The 17,539-nt window shown below is 33.1% G+C and overlaps 2 protein-coding genes across 3 annotated transcripts; one reads left to right on the forward strand and one right to left on the reverse strand.

Moving 5' to 3' along the window:
- The first annotated feature begins 263 nt into the window (after positions 1–263).
- LOC123720080 (protein sel-1 homolog 1) lies at positions 264–11,400 on the forward strand. 2 transcript variants are annotated; one of them, XM_045676539.1, is made up of 14 exons: positions 264–756; positions 951–1,087; positions 1,207–1,297; positions 1,499–1,722; positions 2,013–2,208; positions 3,270–3,421; positions 3,778–3,903; positions 4,204–4,326; positions 6,027–6,132; positions 6,933–7,081; positions 8,056–8,221; positions 8,645–8,810; positions 9,715–9,919; positions 10,295–11,400. In XM_045676539.1, exons 1-14 carry the CDS (start codon positions 513–515, stop codon positions 10,436–10,438), a joined length of 2,229 nt encoding a protein of 742 aa, XP_045532495.1. In that variant the 5' UTR covers positions 264–512; the 3' UTR covers positions 10,439–11,400. The 2 variants fall into 2 exon arrangements, with proteins under 2 accessions (XP_045532495.1, XP_045532496.1); XM_045676540.1 differs by having other exon boundaries at positions 265–756; positions 10,307–11,400.
- A 602-nt stretch (positions 11,401–12,002) lies between these two features.
- Positions 12,003–16,517, reverse strand: LOC123720576 (molybdopterin synthase catalytic subunit). The gene is made up of 6 exons (XM_045677249.1): positions 16,255–16,517; positions 15,808–15,923; positions 14,499–14,674; positions 13,439–13,660; positions 12,612–12,835; positions 12,003–12,173 (listed from the first exon to the last, which is right to left on the reverse strand). The coding sequence occupies exons 1-6, from the start codon at positions 16,381–16,383 to the stop codon at positions 12,063–12,065; spliced, it is 978 nt and encodes a 325-aa protein (XP_045533205.1). The 5' UTR covers positions 16,384–16,517; the 3' UTR covers positions 12,003–12,062.
- Positions 16,518–17,539: the final 1,022 nt, after the last annotated feature.

Raw genomic sequence — 17,539 nt, forward strand, 5'->3', positions numbered from 1 at the left:
AGGAAATAAGATATTTGCACCAGAGTACTATTGGTACCGAAACAAAGGTTTATACAAGTGTAGAGCAGAATATTTATTATTTTATATTTCTAGACTAATAGGATATTTAATTGACGATTAAGATCAGGTTCAAGCTACTGCTAGATTTCTATTTGCTATCTCAAGCTATGAAGGCCTTCGATGTTAAATGATTACTTGTCTGTCTCCTATCACAGATTACTTAAGCGTATGCAATCATTCATCTTTGACATTGATGTTGATTAGAATAAGATACACAAAAATTATAAATACGAAGTCGGTCTTTTGTACAATAAATTTTAATAAAACTTGTTTCCTAAATTGTATTATAGAATAATGTAATTCTTATACGCAATAACACACGTGTATAATAATAAGTGGCTATAAATGACTCTTAATTGCTTACCTCGATTTATTGTTATAGTATATTCACTATATCACTTTAGAGTTGTGTTTTGATAAGGACACGTCAACCCAATAAAAATTGTAGAAATATGGAAATTTTAAGATTATTTATTTTATTCTTTTGCATAATTATATCCAGTGCAGAGTTAGTGGGCCCTGAGGCCAGTAAAAAAGTGAAAAATGACGAAGAAACTACAGAACCACCGGACACTGACGAACCAGAGGATTATAGTGAAATAACTTCGGCTATGAGAAAAGAGATCAAAATGCTTCAAGAATATGCCGATGCTATGAGAAAATCCAAAGAATTACTGAAAGACGAAGATCCTAAAGGTAATTTTGACCACATTTTGACTCCAGCTTTAAGAAAGCTCGTATGATGAGATAAATAAGATTCTAATAAGATTTACTTGTTTTTGTGGTTATATTTAAAAAAAATATACTAGAGATGTTCAGTTTTTTACCATTATATAGATATGACTATGCTATCAGATTGTTCTTAACAATCATAGAAAAATATATTTCAGAACCAAATGAAAAGGAAAACATGGAGCAAATGGAATATACATTTAAGCTGATTAAGAACAGTTTATTGCGGCAGACTGAACCAAGCTGGGTGGAAGCAGCCAAAGGAATGGTTGACTCCTTAGACACAGAAGTTGGGGTACTTATATTTCTTTATTTATAAAAATGTTGCATCAATAATAATAAATTAAAAGATTTAAATCATTATTCTAATTATATTTGTACAATTCCACTTACAATGTTCGTAAATATTTGCAGAGACCAGAAGAAAATCCTCAGGATTATCTTGATAGCTTACCTCCACTACCTAAAGAAGAAGAAGTCGAACTGTCACCTGAAATGCAAGAAGGTAAAATAGTAGCGTAAAAGAGAATCTCTTTAGATATTATTATCTCTTGTGTGTCTTTATTTTATAAGAGACACTATGTTATTCTAAACAACTTTGAGATTCTTCTAGGATTCTTTTGATATTATTAGTCTTAATTTGGAAAATTTATATATGAATAATTATTAATTTCCTAAATATATTAAGTTAAAATAAATATTACAGCAAAAGAGCTTTTCGACACAGCAGTGAAAAAGATAGATAAAAGATCACCAGATCTACGCGGGGCTATCTTGCAAGTGAAACAAGCAGCTGACAGAGGATATGCACCTGCCAAAATAAAGTTAGCCTGGTCGTACATTTTTGGTGAGGGCATGGAACTTGATGTTGAGAAGGCGAGGAATATTTTTTCAGAACTTGCTGAAGAGGGCAATGCCGATGCACATGCTGTAAGTTTTTACCCGATTATTAGAAAAAGGAACAAAAATAAAACTGCCAACATATTGTCATTAATTATTTTCACCAACAATTGATTTTTCCAAATTCTTAAAGGCGTTGTGAGTTTCCATGGTAGTATGGATGTTTTAAACTTGATACTTAATTAACATTAAGAATTTCAAAAGAGTATACATATTTCCTTCTAGACATTAATTGTAATGTTAAACATTAATAGTGTTACAAAGCCTATCATTGTACGCAATAAAATTTATTTTATGATTATGACTATGAATATAAATAGGGTCTTGGGTTTCTACATGCAACGGGTGTGGGAGTTCCAGTCTCTCAAGCGAAAGCCTTAGTCCACTACACTATAGGCGCAATAGGAGAAAGTGATTATGCGCAGATGGCCCTTGCGTACAGAAACTGGGTAGGGGTAACAGTACCAAGCTCTTGTCCAAAAGCTATGGAGCTCTATATGAAAGTTGCAAGTAAAGGTGAGTGTTAAATTAATCATGTCTTACTCTTATTATCAGTCACAAATCATTATTGTATGTTTTATACTTCTCTATCTATTGGTAAACATAGACATACATTTACTCTTAAATACATTACTTTTTACTTTTTGTTTTCATGTATCCAGTATCGGTTTAGTTAATTTTCTGTTCCTGTTTAGTTTCTTCTTTACAACTATATGTAGTATGTATTTTTGCACTTCCTGCCTACCTTATGTAATTTAATACATTTTTTTTCTTTACTCACATTGGTTGCCTGGAAGAGATCGCTCGAAAGCGATAATGCTGCCAGTTGCCCTCTTTTTCATTGAATTATGTTCAATTTTTATATTGTAATGTAACAAAGTGCTAATAAATAATAAATTTCTCTCGAATCTGTAGTATATGTATTGCAAATAGCCCAATGACACATTAAAAGATTTATCATTTAAAGTTTACTTCTGCATATTGTATATGTTATATATATATCAATATATCAAGCAGCTTGCCAGACTATATCAATATTCCACATTCTATGTGCACAACTAGTACTTGTTTGTCCAGAAAAACCTGGATAACCTTTAATGTATTACACCTATAAATCAACAATATTTATTAGGCACAGTAACGGTACAATATACATCAATAATAGATATATTCCTCTTGGGGAGTTGTCCTATTTAAAAAAAATGTTATATTAATCTTTTGTATTGTATTTTACTTCATTTGTGTCATATATTTTGGAATAATTTTACTGATTGTCCTAAATTTTGATCCAATTTACAAGAAAATTAAACTATAAAATATAAATTTGTTTTATATTTTATTTCAGTTATCTTTCAGCTATTAATGAATGTTTACATTCTCTTTAATATATTTTGTTAATCAATGTAATCTGTTTTGGCTATGTATCTTGTTTCCTTTATAATATGGGTATTTCAAGCTGTAAGAACACTTATAAAAAATATATATAAGGGTTTTATTTTACTGGGTTGTAGTGTTGCTGGAAATATTATTGTTATGCAATAATTTAATTTTATATAATAGAAAATAATGTCTTATAGTGGCCAGCCAAGTGACATTTAGCGGTGGTCCCGCGATTCAAAGAACCCGTTTGATTGACGAGGCTGAGGGTACCGGACCAACTGCTGCGCTTGATACAGATCTCATTGAATACTACCAGTTGTTGGCTGAGAAAGGAGATGTTCAGGCCCAGGTAAGTGTAGCATATAAACGTAAATGTTTCTTTTTGGAAAGCATAAATGACTAAGAATATCCCTAACAGAACAGTCTTAATGTTTGTCATGTCATGCTTTTAAACTAAAAAATATTTTCTAAAACATTCTAGCAATCGTCGAGAATAGAAGAACGGGAAAGATTTTAATTAATAATTTACGTCAGTGTAAAAACTTTTTATCAGTCTCATTATGAATTTGACATTTTAAAACTGTCTCAACGCCACATGTGCATCTTCAAGGGTAACATAAAAACATAACCCGGCTGATGTAACCGTGACCATGCGCAAAGTTTTTTTTTACGAGTATAAATCATCAAATTGTAATCTTTTGTCAGGTTGGTCTTGGTCAATTACATTTCCAAGGCGGTCGCGGTGTGACTCTGGACATACAAAAAGCCTTACACTATTTCAAACAAGCCGCTAAAACCGGCAACGCTATGGCCAATGCGTATCTTGGGAAGGTAATATTTTTTTTATTATATAACATAAGGGGCAAACGTAAAGTTCACCAATTTGCCAGAGGGCTCGCAAGTGCGTTGCCGGCCTTTTAGGAATTGGTACGCTCTTTTCTTGAAGGATCCTCAGTCGAATTGGTTAGGTTATACTTCAGTGGTGGTGAGCGGCAAATTTGCCTTAAAAACGCTCAGTTGTGGAGAATGGTACTCGTTAACGAACATATTTCTATGTCTGTTTAATTCTTTATAGGTAGACGATCAGCCTACTGTGTCTGTTTTATTAAAAAAAAATGTTGTATATTTCAGATCTATTTAGAGGGAGGCGACGGAATTAAGCCAAACAACGAAACAGCGCTTCATTATTTCAGAAAAGCTGCTGAATTGAACAATCCAATTGGTCAGAGTGGTCTGGGACTGATGTATTTACAGGTATGTAGTCTATTATTAAGCTTCTAGAACTTCCTTCTCTACAGGCTTAGTCAATGAAGTTTATAATATGTACAACCATAGGTAATTTTAATATAAAAATTTAAATGACATTTGACCATTTTTTGACCATCCTGTATAAATAGACATCTATTTATCTCCTTTCTCAGCCAACAACTGGTAGTATTCAATGAGATCTGTATCAAGCGCAGCAGTTGGTCCGGTACCCTCAGCCTCGTCAATCAGACGGGTTCTTTGAATCGCGGGACCCCCGCTAAATGTCACTTGGCTGGCCACTATAAGACATTATTTTCTATTATATAAAATTAAATTATTGCTTAACAATAATATTTCCAGTAACACTACAACCCAGTAAAATAAAGTGTTCTTACAGCTTGAAATACCCATATTATAAAGGAAACAAGATACATAGCCAAAACAGATTACATTGATTAACAAAATATATTACAGATAATGTAAACATCCATTAATAGATTTAAATAAAGATAACTGAAATAAAATATAAAACAAATTTCTATTTTATAGTTTAATTTTCTTTTAAATTGGATCAAAATTTAGGACAATCAGTAAAATTATTCCAAAATATATGACACAAATGAAGTAAAATACAATACAAAACATTATTACTACTATTTATACAGGATGGTCAAAAAATTATAATTCTGCAGGGATCGAGTTTAAGGTCCTCCTGTAGAACAATTTTTTGCAGCTGATGACCCCATCTAACGTCGTATGATCTACGACTTTTTGGGCCACCCTGTATATGGCTGATGTAACTATAACAATAGCCTTCGTTTCAAAAACTTAATTATAACGATTGGAGAGCAGTGTTGGCCCAGTGGCTTCAGCGTGCAATTCTCATCCTTGAGCTCGTAGATTCGAGCCCCGGCTGTGCACCAATGGATTTTCTTTCTATGTGCGCATTTAACATTCGCTCGTGAAGGAAAACATCGTGAGGAAACCAGCTTGCCTTAGACCCAAAAAGTCGACGATGTGCGTCAGGCACAGGAGGCTGATCACCTACTTGCCTATTCGATTAACAAATAATCATGACGCAGATACAGAAATCTGAGGCCCAGACCTAAATAGGTTGTAGCGTCATTGATTTTTATTTTATTTTAAATATAACGATATGAAGTCTCATTTTAAAAAAAAACACTTTTAACATTAGGTAAAAAAAATGTAACATTTAGGTACATAAGCTTGAATTGTCAGGTTTGACCTTCTTAGCTGGACTTAGGTCTTCCATTTGTCCACAAAACAAATTATTTATACAATATTATTTATAAAATGCTTCTAAATTTACATTTGCAAGAACTGGAAATATCTAGTTTTGTCTTAGTTCGCGCTAAGTCTTTGACTGAAAACAAATTGTCTTTTGTTAATATAGCTTTTGCACTTTAAGAAAACACTTTTTAAACGGATTAAAGATATTTGTATTATTATAAACTTATAATTATTCACAAATTGTAAATTTAAAATTTTCCGACGTTTCGCGTGCTTCACAGCGTGCGTGGTCACGGTGACTGAAGACAAAAGGTGTTGAATGTCAAAAGTATCACAGCTGTAGAGAAAGTTGTGTTATCTGTATTTAATTCCCCGAAGTTGAATACATAGCTTCAATCTGGTAAAAACTGTTTTCTTTAAATGAATACAAATTGATCTGTATGAATACTTTTTAGGGTCGAGGCGTGCCTAAGGACGCAAATATAGCGTACAAATACTTTACGATGTCCGCGAATCAGGGATGGATGGAAGGACAGTTGCACCTTGGTTTTCTATATTTAAGTAAGTTGAAGCTTTCTATTGCAGAGGAATAATAATAATTGAGCCTAAAAATATATATAGATACCGGCAAACATCTTGAACAAATATCCTTGTGCAGAAGCGATTTTTAGGTGTCGATCGTGTGATTGGTTTTATTTATTTATTAATTTTTCTCTAACTGTAATAAGATTACAGTTGACGCTGTGTACGATGCGCAAACTTTCCCCCACTCCCTTGTTTAATGCTCAAGAAGTTTGCCGGTATCTGTACGTCCTAACTATAAGATTTTGTATACTAATACACAATATATTACAATACATGACGTGTTAATTAATTTCGGTCTTTTCAAACCCTTTATAACTTTCCGAGCGATTTACTCTTGGCTTTGCCTAGAGACGTGGGATCACTCTGCATCATGTCATTTACCATGGAGAGTGTTCAGAGGGGTTGTTCGGATTAATACCTGCAGCTGAGTCATTATCGATCGAACAAGGCATTCCGTTCCACAACTAAGTGTATTTAAGGCAGATTTTGCCGCGCCCCACCACTATGTGGAACTATGTAAAGCTGCCCAGTGTAGTATTTCCGAACCAATTAATTCAAGAGAAGCGTATTAGTTTTTAAAAGGCCGCCAACGTACTCGCGACACCGCTGGCATTAAGCGTCCATGAGCGGTAGTTTGACATAACAGCCTTCTGTCCTATAAAAAAAACGTAAACCAAAAATAGTATCGTTTTGTTGCCATGGTTACCATTTTTAAAAGAAAAATCGTAAGCATACATTTTAATATTCCAGATTGTACAATTAATATATATTTTTAGGTGGTACAGGTGTCCGTCGTGACTTTAAACAGGCGAACAAGTACTTCTCTCTTGCATCGCAGTCGGGTCATGTCCTGGCCTTGTACCATTTGGCACAATTGCATGCGCAAGGTTTGGGTGTGATGCGTTCCTGTACTACTGCTACTGAGGTGAGAAGGATAGATGTATCTAAAGGGTGTATTCACAGTTCTTGTCTCTGTCTTGAAGCTGTCAAACAGCTGTCAATGAGCTACATAGTATTGTCTTTTGTTAACATAGCTTTTACACATTAAGAAAACACTTTTTAAACGGATTGAAGCTATTTGCATTATTATAAACTTATAATTATTTACATAATTGTAAATTTTAAATTTTCCGACGTTTCGCGTGCTTTACAGCGTGCATGGTCACGATGACTGAAGACAAAAGGTGTTGAATGTCAAAAGTATCACAGCTGTTGAGAAAGTTGTGTTATCTGTATTTATTTCCCCGGAGTTGGTATCGACTAAAAGATGAAGGGTTTTTGCAGAAATAACTCACGGTATCCGCTATTTTCGCGGATTTAAATTTAAAATTATGTAAATAATTATAAGTTTATAATAATAATACACAGCTTCAATCCGTTTAAAAGGTGTTTTCTTAATGTCAACGAGCTGTCAATTTGATAAAATGGAGATTTCATTCGCAATTTGTCTCTGAATTCACACATTAAGACCCATTTATGGCGGAACAGTTGCTTGACTGTTTAATTAAGTTTTTATAAATATTTTTTTTTATGAGATTGTGGAAGTTTCTAGAGAATAAATGTGTAGATAGGCGGTTCGGGCTGGCCGAAAGCTGAATAGTATAATAAACGCCGGCAACGCGCTTATATAAATCTTTCCAGTGATGACTCTTAAGTTCCTCGCCAAAAAGCCCAATCCAATAGTTTATATCTGTTAAACTAGTTTTTTTTTTAATTTGTTGCCGTCCACGAGACCACCTTTTCGGGCACAAACTTTCATTTATTTCTAATCTAGGGGTATATTTATTATATATAAAATGACTGACTCGTCTCTAACACCTGTACGTCACAAAACTTTTTGACATATGGGACCCGTAGTTCACGCTAAGTGCAAGTGAAACAGTGTATGATAATTTTCAGTTATTTAAAAACGTATGCGAGCGTGGTCCATGGTCGTCTCGTCTAATGTTGGGACACGCGGCTTGGCGAGCGAGGGACACAGATTCAGCGTTGTTGCAGTACTTGGCTCTTGCTGAACGCGGTTTCGAGATCGCCCAGAGTAATGCTGCTTATTTGTTGGACGATGGTGAGGGATTCTTGACAAATTTGTGTTAAACTGTTTGACATGCAGTTTTGTAATATTTAACGTCGTGACTTAGTATTTTAGACATTTTAATTTTTCGTCTTCAAATCGTCATTTGAGTTTGAAACTGCTTGAGTATGAAGGCCAGAATCAAATGTTAAAGCAACTTGATTTAAGAAAAATATGAATGAATGATACGCGTCTGTCACATACGACAAACTATTTAATTGTCTATCTATAATAACCACAGAATATTGTTAATTGTATATAAATAATGTTCTGTGGTTTTGTCACGTGACTTCGACACGTTTCACTCATAAGACCTGATCATTAAATTTATAATAAATTTCCCTTTTTTTTCAAAGTTTTGCGTTTTTTTTTACTGATTTGGAAAATACAGTTTTAGACGTTTTTCATAATTTCCAGGTGAAGTCCACCTCTTCCCAGAAGAAGAAAGATGGCGTCGGGCTTTACAGCTATGGTCCCGTGGAGCATCCCAAGGCTGTGCCTCCGCACGAGTCAAGCTGGGAGACTACCACTATTATGGGCTGGGAACCAACGTGGACTTAGAGGCAGCTGCCTATCATTACAGGTATAATCTTGTGGAATCATATTGTTACGAGCTAGGGGATCGGATAGAAAATGCCGTGGATTTATTCAAGGGTTTATTTCTTGAAAAATCAATGAGGAATTTATGGGCACAAATTAATTGCAGAAATGCACTAATAACATACAAAAACACAGTCACTAATTACTTCACTTATGCACACTTCACACAGTACTTTATCACTTATATTCACTTTATTCGCACTTTATCGCTTCGGTGTTTCTCTCTTGTTTCGGCTCGCTTATATATCCCTGGGAATAATTCTAAACAATATTCGAGAACTTTCTAGGCGGGCTTGCTACTGAGTAGCGATTGCACAATTCTAGAACGTCCGCACTCTTTGTCTCTTTCGCACGTTGCTCCGTCCTTGTCGTACGGCGTTCTAGAGTGCTCAGTCTAGTTTCGAGAAAGTTCTGATCTTCTCTCTCTCTCTCTCTCGTATCATTTCGTCCTTGTCTCACACCTAGAAAGTTCGGTCTAGAATATTCCTTCATCAAAGGGGTATAACTAGGCCTGAAAACGGGTCTCCTGAAAACTGCACCACTCGACTACACATGATCTGAAACCGACTGAAAAAAAAAAAGTTTCAGCTTCCTGAAAACTAGGGTAACATTATGGAAATTACAATTTTCTAATATGTGATTGACCCTCTCCTGAAACGGTCAGAAATCATATTACAGCCTGCTGAAAAGTTCTCTAACTAGTGGAAAATTCTAGAAACATTGCAGACGACCCATCTTCGTAACAATATTTTAACCATTTATTTCCCGTTTCCAAAACAAATGTGTTTTTGCGATGTCACTTCTGAAATTCAATATTGTTACATAATACAACAATTAACTTCCAGTTCTTAAAGGTTAATGTAAAAATTCAAATTCCCATATTGCAGGATAGCATCAGAACAGCTCCACAATCCTCAAGCGACCTTCAACTTAGGCTACATGCACGAGCGAGGCTTAGGCCTAGCTCGCGACATCCACCTGGCCAAGAGGTGCTACGACCTGGCCGCTGATGCGGCTCCGGAGGCCAGGCTGCCGGCTGCCTTGGCACTGGCTCGGCTTACAGCGGTTACGACCTTATCGTCGTTGATGGATGTAAGTATTTATATGTTTTTTGGTTGATATAAATCAAAATATATTAATTGGCCTTTATTAGTGGTTAATTCAATTTAAGAGGTTAATTTAAACCAGTGACCCAATTTCGATAAAGTGTTTTTAATTGTGTTATTAACTTATTGGCAATTATTTGATTGAACATTAGAAAAAATGCAATTTTGAAATATGCGTAATATACTTACTTTGATTGCGCAGTTTATTTTCACTCATGTGCTGGCAATGAACTGCAGGTTTTGGGTTCGATTACCGGCAAACAATTGTTTCAAAAGGTTTTACACTAAGGTCTTGATTTGATGTCCCTAACTCCTTTAGTGTTTTACTTGAATAGTTCAATTTAAATATATGATAATTTAGTCCATATTCCAGAGTCCGCTAGCGATGATTTTTCTCTCTGGTGAGTCTACTCTTCTCTCGAATTGGGACATCTATCTCATTGCGATATTAGCGGCTGCCCTTGGCTTAGTGCTTTACCTCAGGAGACCACAACCGACTAACTGATTGCGACCCGTTGATTATTGGAACGTAAACTCTTGTCACTAAGTGACTGGTAATAGATGAATCATATTTGTTTTCTTTTTAAAAAAGAGTTTTTTCATTGTGATAAAGTTAACTAGCAAAATTTAATCATTTAACAGTTTTTTTTAATATTTTCAAATTTAAAAGAAATTTAAATTAAATATATAAATCAATTTATAAAACTAAATTAGAATATTACTGTTTAAAAGGCCGTCTGTTTTCATCACAGCATTAACAATTGAGATCATTGCATACTTGTAATAAGACTGAATTTAGTTTTATAAATGGTACTGAAAATAAGATGTCATTTCAATTAAATAAATATCACAATTGAGTTAAATATCTCCTGGTTTAAGTTATTCATAGACAACACAAGGTCCATATAGTCCACCAAATAAAATACTTTGTTCAAATTTAATGTTATTTTACCTACGAAGTAATTGTGAACTGAGATTCGTCTTGGTATACCTTCTTAGACAGATACCCGCACTACAATGGAAGGTAGTTTCAAATGTGTGAAACTAGCTATATGAAATAAAACTTATATATAAGAATGTGCTGTGAAATCATATTAATTCATGAAATCTTTTTGCTCGTTTATTGTGTTTTCATATTTGTTGAGTGAGCAATATTATATAAATGTCTGAATTATTAAAGCATACATCAAAACTCAGTGTTATCACTTTAAACCAAAACACTTTTGTCGCTTTCTGTCAAATTTTATTTACGCTGAAAGGAGACAGAACAATGCTTTTGTCGAGACGGTTTAATACGACTTCTTCTTTCTTCTTCTTTTTCTCTTTCTAATATCAGCAAAGTTAAAAATATATTTTTTTTCAAAATCGTAGGACACGTATATGTCGTTAAAGTTTGTCAGTGTCGATGTCGGCGGTGTTTTGTGTGAATTGTATAAATGATTGTAAATAAAATTATTTATTAAGAAACGGGTTTTATTTTATATTTTTCCTATTCAAAATGATGGATATATCTACCTTAGTTTGGCAGAAACTGCATTTAACAGTTAGACCGCCCATTATACACTTTGTATTCATTTATTTAATTGTATTTTCCTTATATTGTGATTTGATGTAAATAGTATTATTGTTTTTACGTTAAACCAGTGTTTTCCAACGTTGGGCCTACGCCCCATACGGGGGCAGTTTGATTGTTAAGTGACTATTCGAACATTTATTAAAATTTGAATTTTAGTATTTCACTATGTTTTCCTAGTAATTTCTTCCTCAAACCTATAATTTAAGTTACTTAAGTGAACAATTTTATTATTAAAAAATATATATGTTACATAAAAATTTAGAAAGGTGGGGTATGGGAGAAAAATGGTTGGGAAGCACAGCCTTAAACCATGCATCTTGAGACATTAGAGAGGAGGTCATATAACGCCTGCTTCGGCCTCTATAAACACATGTTTAATCAACAAATGACGCATTAATTTATATTTAAAACTGGTCCAATAATCGGAGTTAAATCATTGAACAAAGATTACTGTGATAAAGGGAAGTGTAAACAGAGGAATAAAAATCAAAACGAGTCGCAAGTTGTTTAATATTGAAGCGATTAAAAATTATTTGCGTTAAAGATGTATGAACTACATAAGGTTTTGTTGTAGTTCCAATAATTCAATCTTTTTATCAATATCTTCTGCGCTAACCACGTACTCGGGTATTTGTTCTTGCTTTATAGTTGAGTTATTGTTCTTCTGTGAACATGATTAAGAATATACATTAATATATCTTATTACACCCTTAAATACGATACGTTAGGTTAGTTAATCATTTACATATAAAATTATATTGTTTAAAATAATTTATAAGTATCCTCTGAAAACATTAAGAAGTTTTATATTAATTTTAATGTTACAGAGCTTGTAGTAATAACACTGTTGGCCTTATGGCTTCAGCGAGTCCTTAAGGGCCATAGGTCCGAACCTCTGCTGAAAGTCCATTGATAAGACTTTCTACCTACCCGCATATAACACTGGTACGGTACGTCGAAACACATCCAGTGTTAGGCAAACCAATGATCATGAAACAGATATATGAGACCCAGACCTAAATGTGTTGTAGTGCCAATGGTTGGATATAGAGAAATTGAATCTGAAACCTCAACAATCCCAAGGCAAGTTTTTGTTTCTTACCCAAAACTGTGCGTATTCCGGTGAAATGGATTGCAGATATGCGATTTTATCTTCCATGTCCTTGAGTCGTTTATAAATATCAGGCGATACGGGTGTCGTGTTCAAATACGATTCAATAGCTGTGACCCGCTCAGCGATGGAATGGGGCAAAGTTGAGTCTACTTTTTGGACCATTTGGGGCTCGGGTACCGTTTGTGGTCCCCATTCATTTTCGACACGACAAACTGAAATTTTAGTTGTTAAGTTGCTTACTCATAAAATACATACAGACTACAAATAAAGGTTTAACTAAGTTTATTAGTAGCGAAAGCCTACATACTTTAATGACCTATAGACCTTTAAATTGATGTGTTAATATTTTCGTGACTATCAATTTTTTTATGTTTAGTTGTGCAAGTCAAACTTTTATTTAAAAAAAATCTCATTTGCGAAACAATTTCAGGACACTTCTATATAATTATAAAACTTGTATTTGTGATGGGTCTGTCATGTTTTATTGATAAATATATTACGTCAACTATGTCTAGAATGACTCGAAAATCCCTATATTTTCATCCCTTCATAATTTAATCAACTTAATCACTTTTAACTCATCTTTCTGTCAAATTGTGTATACGCTGTGATAAAAAGAGACATAAATACTTTAGTTAACTCTGACCGAGAATAGTGTTGAAAAACAGATATTTAGAACGCCTTTTTAGAGTTTGAATTAAATCGGTATCATCATTTATTTGATTAAGTTCATTTACCATACATCAATTAAGAGTTTTAGATTTTAAATTCTGTATAATTAATTATGGTTGTACATTTTGCTTCAAGATACTCACCCTTCAAATGACCTTTAGAATCGTTTCGCTTCACAAACTGCGTTCTCACTCTCGCACACGTATCCATATCTTCCGTCTCATTCTCACGTCGCGGTATAAAATCCTGGATATTACTCAAATTCACTTGCGCCCTCTTTCGTTCAATAAAGTGGTGAATCCTTTTTTGTATCTCTTCGTTAGACACATTTATTTGAACTAAATTTTTATCAGCCACCCGTTTACCTGAAACGGAGGTAAATAAAAAATACCTTTTAAATCGTATATATTTATTGAAACTTAAAACAACCCACTACCAAAATAACAACATGTTTTCAACAGTTATTGTGCTTTTCGATCTTATTATAGTAAGCTATGCTTATCTATACTTTGGATAAATATTGCCGATCAACCAATTTGCGGGACATGTGCCAATACCTTCACAACAGATAATAATAACGTTAGATACTTATTATAATTATAAGTTTACGTCACAATAATCTAGGCAGATTTATTTATAATGCTCAAATATCTTTTTTAATAACTTTGATTTTATATTAAATATATATCTATATAAAAATAAACTTAAAAAATAATATAACATCTTACACATGTAATAAATTTTCATTGTAAACAGGATAATTGAGGTAAAAAAATGTACATAAAAAGTATATTATACAAGACAATTCATGCAACCAATTATCATGTAGAGGACACTTTGTGTCTGCATTTTTAATAGTAAAAAATGACATTCAACAAGTTTTAAATTTTATAATGGATTCAATAAAAATAAACTTCTAAAAGCTTTTATAAAATTAACAACTCAACCTTATAGTAAGAAATTTTTATACTTAAATTATTAAAATGAAAATACTAAAATTCATTTTACCATATTCCAAAATGATTATTAAATACTGTTTTGCAATGATTAATCCATAGTTATGAAGCCTGTAAGACACTTTAGTATATATGTATATAAAAATGTTGATAGTCACCAGTTTAAACGGGTAATGTATTGATTAACAACATTTTGGAATATGGGCCTTGTCAAACTACACTTTCTGAGTTTGTTTGGACCACGCACATTCTATGTTCTCTTTCCATACAGGCTCACAGTCAGCATAAACCTCTTTTTTCCAAATTGGGACGCTAGCTTTAAGTGTATCTATGCAATAGCTCACAGCCTCTAAGGAATCCCGCCTGTGTGGGCTGCTTACTGCTATCACCACAGAGGCTTCACAGCATGGTACAGCACCAAGTCTAAAATGAAACAAACTAAAATAGTATATCCCGTTATAACACCCTTAAAGCGTTTATCTATACTATAGTCGAGGCATTATGACCTGAGGCTGACTTGCTCGCACTTACATGTGTACAGGTCTTATGGAAAGGTGTAGTGATGTGCGTAAGAATTGTCGAGATATCGATAACGGGATAGGTACAGTATTTCCAAATTAATAATGCGCTTATAGATCTTCGCCAATGGTCGTATTCCCGAATACTGTACGATCGACATGCTAAATTATTTTAAGTATTGATAGGAATAAATTTTTTAGATAATTATCTATAATATTAATAAAAGTTTAAAATTTGTAGGATAAATGTCACCATTTAATTTCTTCAAAACCACGTTAGAAAATAAATTTTCCATTGAGCGTATTGCATAACGAAGCGTAAGTAATGTAATGGAAGTCATATCAAAAAATCTTATATTTGCAGAAAAACATAACTCTTACTCATAACGACCAATCAGGAGACAGAGTGCGTTCTAAGCTAAGTATCGATAACTTTCGTGCACATTCCTACTGTATATCATATTTATTGCCAATGACATTAAAATGCGTCGATTTCAAAAAAAATATATATATATATAAACATGTTTGTAGAATATAATATACCCTGTTACTTCAGAACCAATCCCAATTCTTAAAAGGCCGGCAACGCACTCGCGAGCCCTCTGGCATTGAGAGTGTCCATGGGCGGCGGTATCACTTAACATCAGGTGAGCCTCCTGCCCGTTTGCCCCCTATTTTATAAAAAAAAAAAATATTCATTCATTTCAAATTCATTAGAATAATCCTTGATAATGTTCTCATGGTAATGCACAGCTGTGTAAATAGCAATTTGTGTTTCGTCGTCTGTATCAAATTATTTAATTTGCATATATAACAAGTAGACAGCAAGGTCACATCAATAAAGATAACAGTCCATAAATAAGTTTATTATTAAGCAATAATGATGTAATTCATAATAATAATTTTTCACTACAATCACAAATATAAATCTTACATTTTTTTATGAAGTAGGTGGGGTCCCTAATTTATAAAACTTTAACCTAATAATATAAAAAAAAAACTATTTCTAATACTGCAACTACAAATTTATGTATTTACCTGTGATAAATTGCTATCCCATGTACAGCTGGCCACTTGCTCCTAACTTCATCACAAATACTTTTCATTGCTTTTAAGGCCATTGGCTCATAAGCTTCGTATTCAAGGCGTAGCACCTGCAAATTTATTTAAAATATTTTTACACCTAAACAGATAAAGACTTGCAACATTGGTTATACAAACTGTGCTACTGTTCTATAAATCAAACCACATGTACAGTGTACAGTATAAAAAAGGTAACATATCTGTACAGTTATAAACTATCTCGAAAGCTGTAATTAAAAGATATATTTTTTGGAAGTGGAAGTGTTGGAAATGAATTGAGTTTAAAATTTTAAATATTTTTTATAACAATCTTGTACTATGTTATAGTTCCATAAATCATTACTACATTGTCTCAGTGTGAGGTTATCAAAGGGCAGTATACAAACTTAGAAACATACTAACCTTTTTTCCTTCAAAGTTATCTCTTGTTGTTCCAACAAATATAGAAACAGCGCCACAACTGTCATTCACAACTAATTCACTAATATCGTCTACAGATAATTTGTCAGCAGTTAGTTTTAAATGATCCATGGTTAGCCTCCACTTAATGGTGGTATTACAGCAATATTATCAAATTCTCGTATAACTAATTCTCTGTTATCAGAACAAACTTCCTCATTCTTTGCTAATAGTATATGATCTTTAATGGTTTCTAAATTATAATTCTTTGCAATAATATTAAGCAGTTGCTGGTATGTTACTTTTTCAGGTATTGTAATCCTTGCTTCTCGAGTACCAGCTAGTTCTTTAGACTTAGCAAAGAACAAAATTTTTACTGTCACTTCATGCTCAATTTCCATAGTTCATCCTATAAAAGACTTGAAATAAATACTTCAACACACATATAGAATTCTGTCTCAATGTAAACTCGTAAATAACTTAAATACATGACAGACAACTTTCATAAACGTGAAAAATTACTTTAAAGCGATATTAACTTAAGATTCATGTATAGCAAAACAAAAACTTCAGTCATCCGTACAAATAGCTATGCATAACTTTCTAATAGACCGATGTAGACCGTAATAGATGGCACATAAATTGCATTAAATAAATGAATAACATTGATTGTAAGGGCAATTTAGTAGTCGAGGAAAACTTATAATTAATTACTGTTATTATCATGAATTCGTATGCCACGACGTGGTTTCCTAATTTTTTAAAGTATGAATAAAATATACGTTACCTTCCACAATAGAACGAACTTCAAACGTACAGTAATTATGATGAACTCAATAGCGGAGTAGTTGCATGCAATGATGCAAGTAATCAGTAAATTCACTAAATTGTGAAGTCTGGTTGTGAAGGATGAACCATGAACATATGAATTATGAAGTTTGTAAAAATACTAGAGATTATAACCATATAATGTCAGTCTATGATTACAATTTATTACAGTTTACAGCTGCACTTCTTACATCACTACAATTGAATGACAATTGACTTTCTTCTCGAAAAGTTATTAAATAGCACACTTTACATTTTTGTATACATTGCCACAGGCGTTTATCTTAGTCTTTATAATAATACTTTTAAAAACCTAATAAAAGTTTTTTAAACTTATTTATATTTTAAACTTCAAACATTGTGTCACCTAAGCGTCGAATATTGTTCTTGTTACCGAAATCTTTAAATCGTATAGTATATAACTACATATTAATGTTGAGTAATTTTGGTGTACATGTCT

Source organism: Pieris brassicae, chromosome 2 (assembly GCF_905147105.1).
Source record: "Pieris brassicae chromosome 2, ilPieBrab1.1, whole genome shotgun sequence".
NCBI classification, from domain to species: Eukaryota; Metazoa; Arthropoda; class Insecta; order Lepidoptera; family Pieridae; genus Pieris; species Pieris brassicae.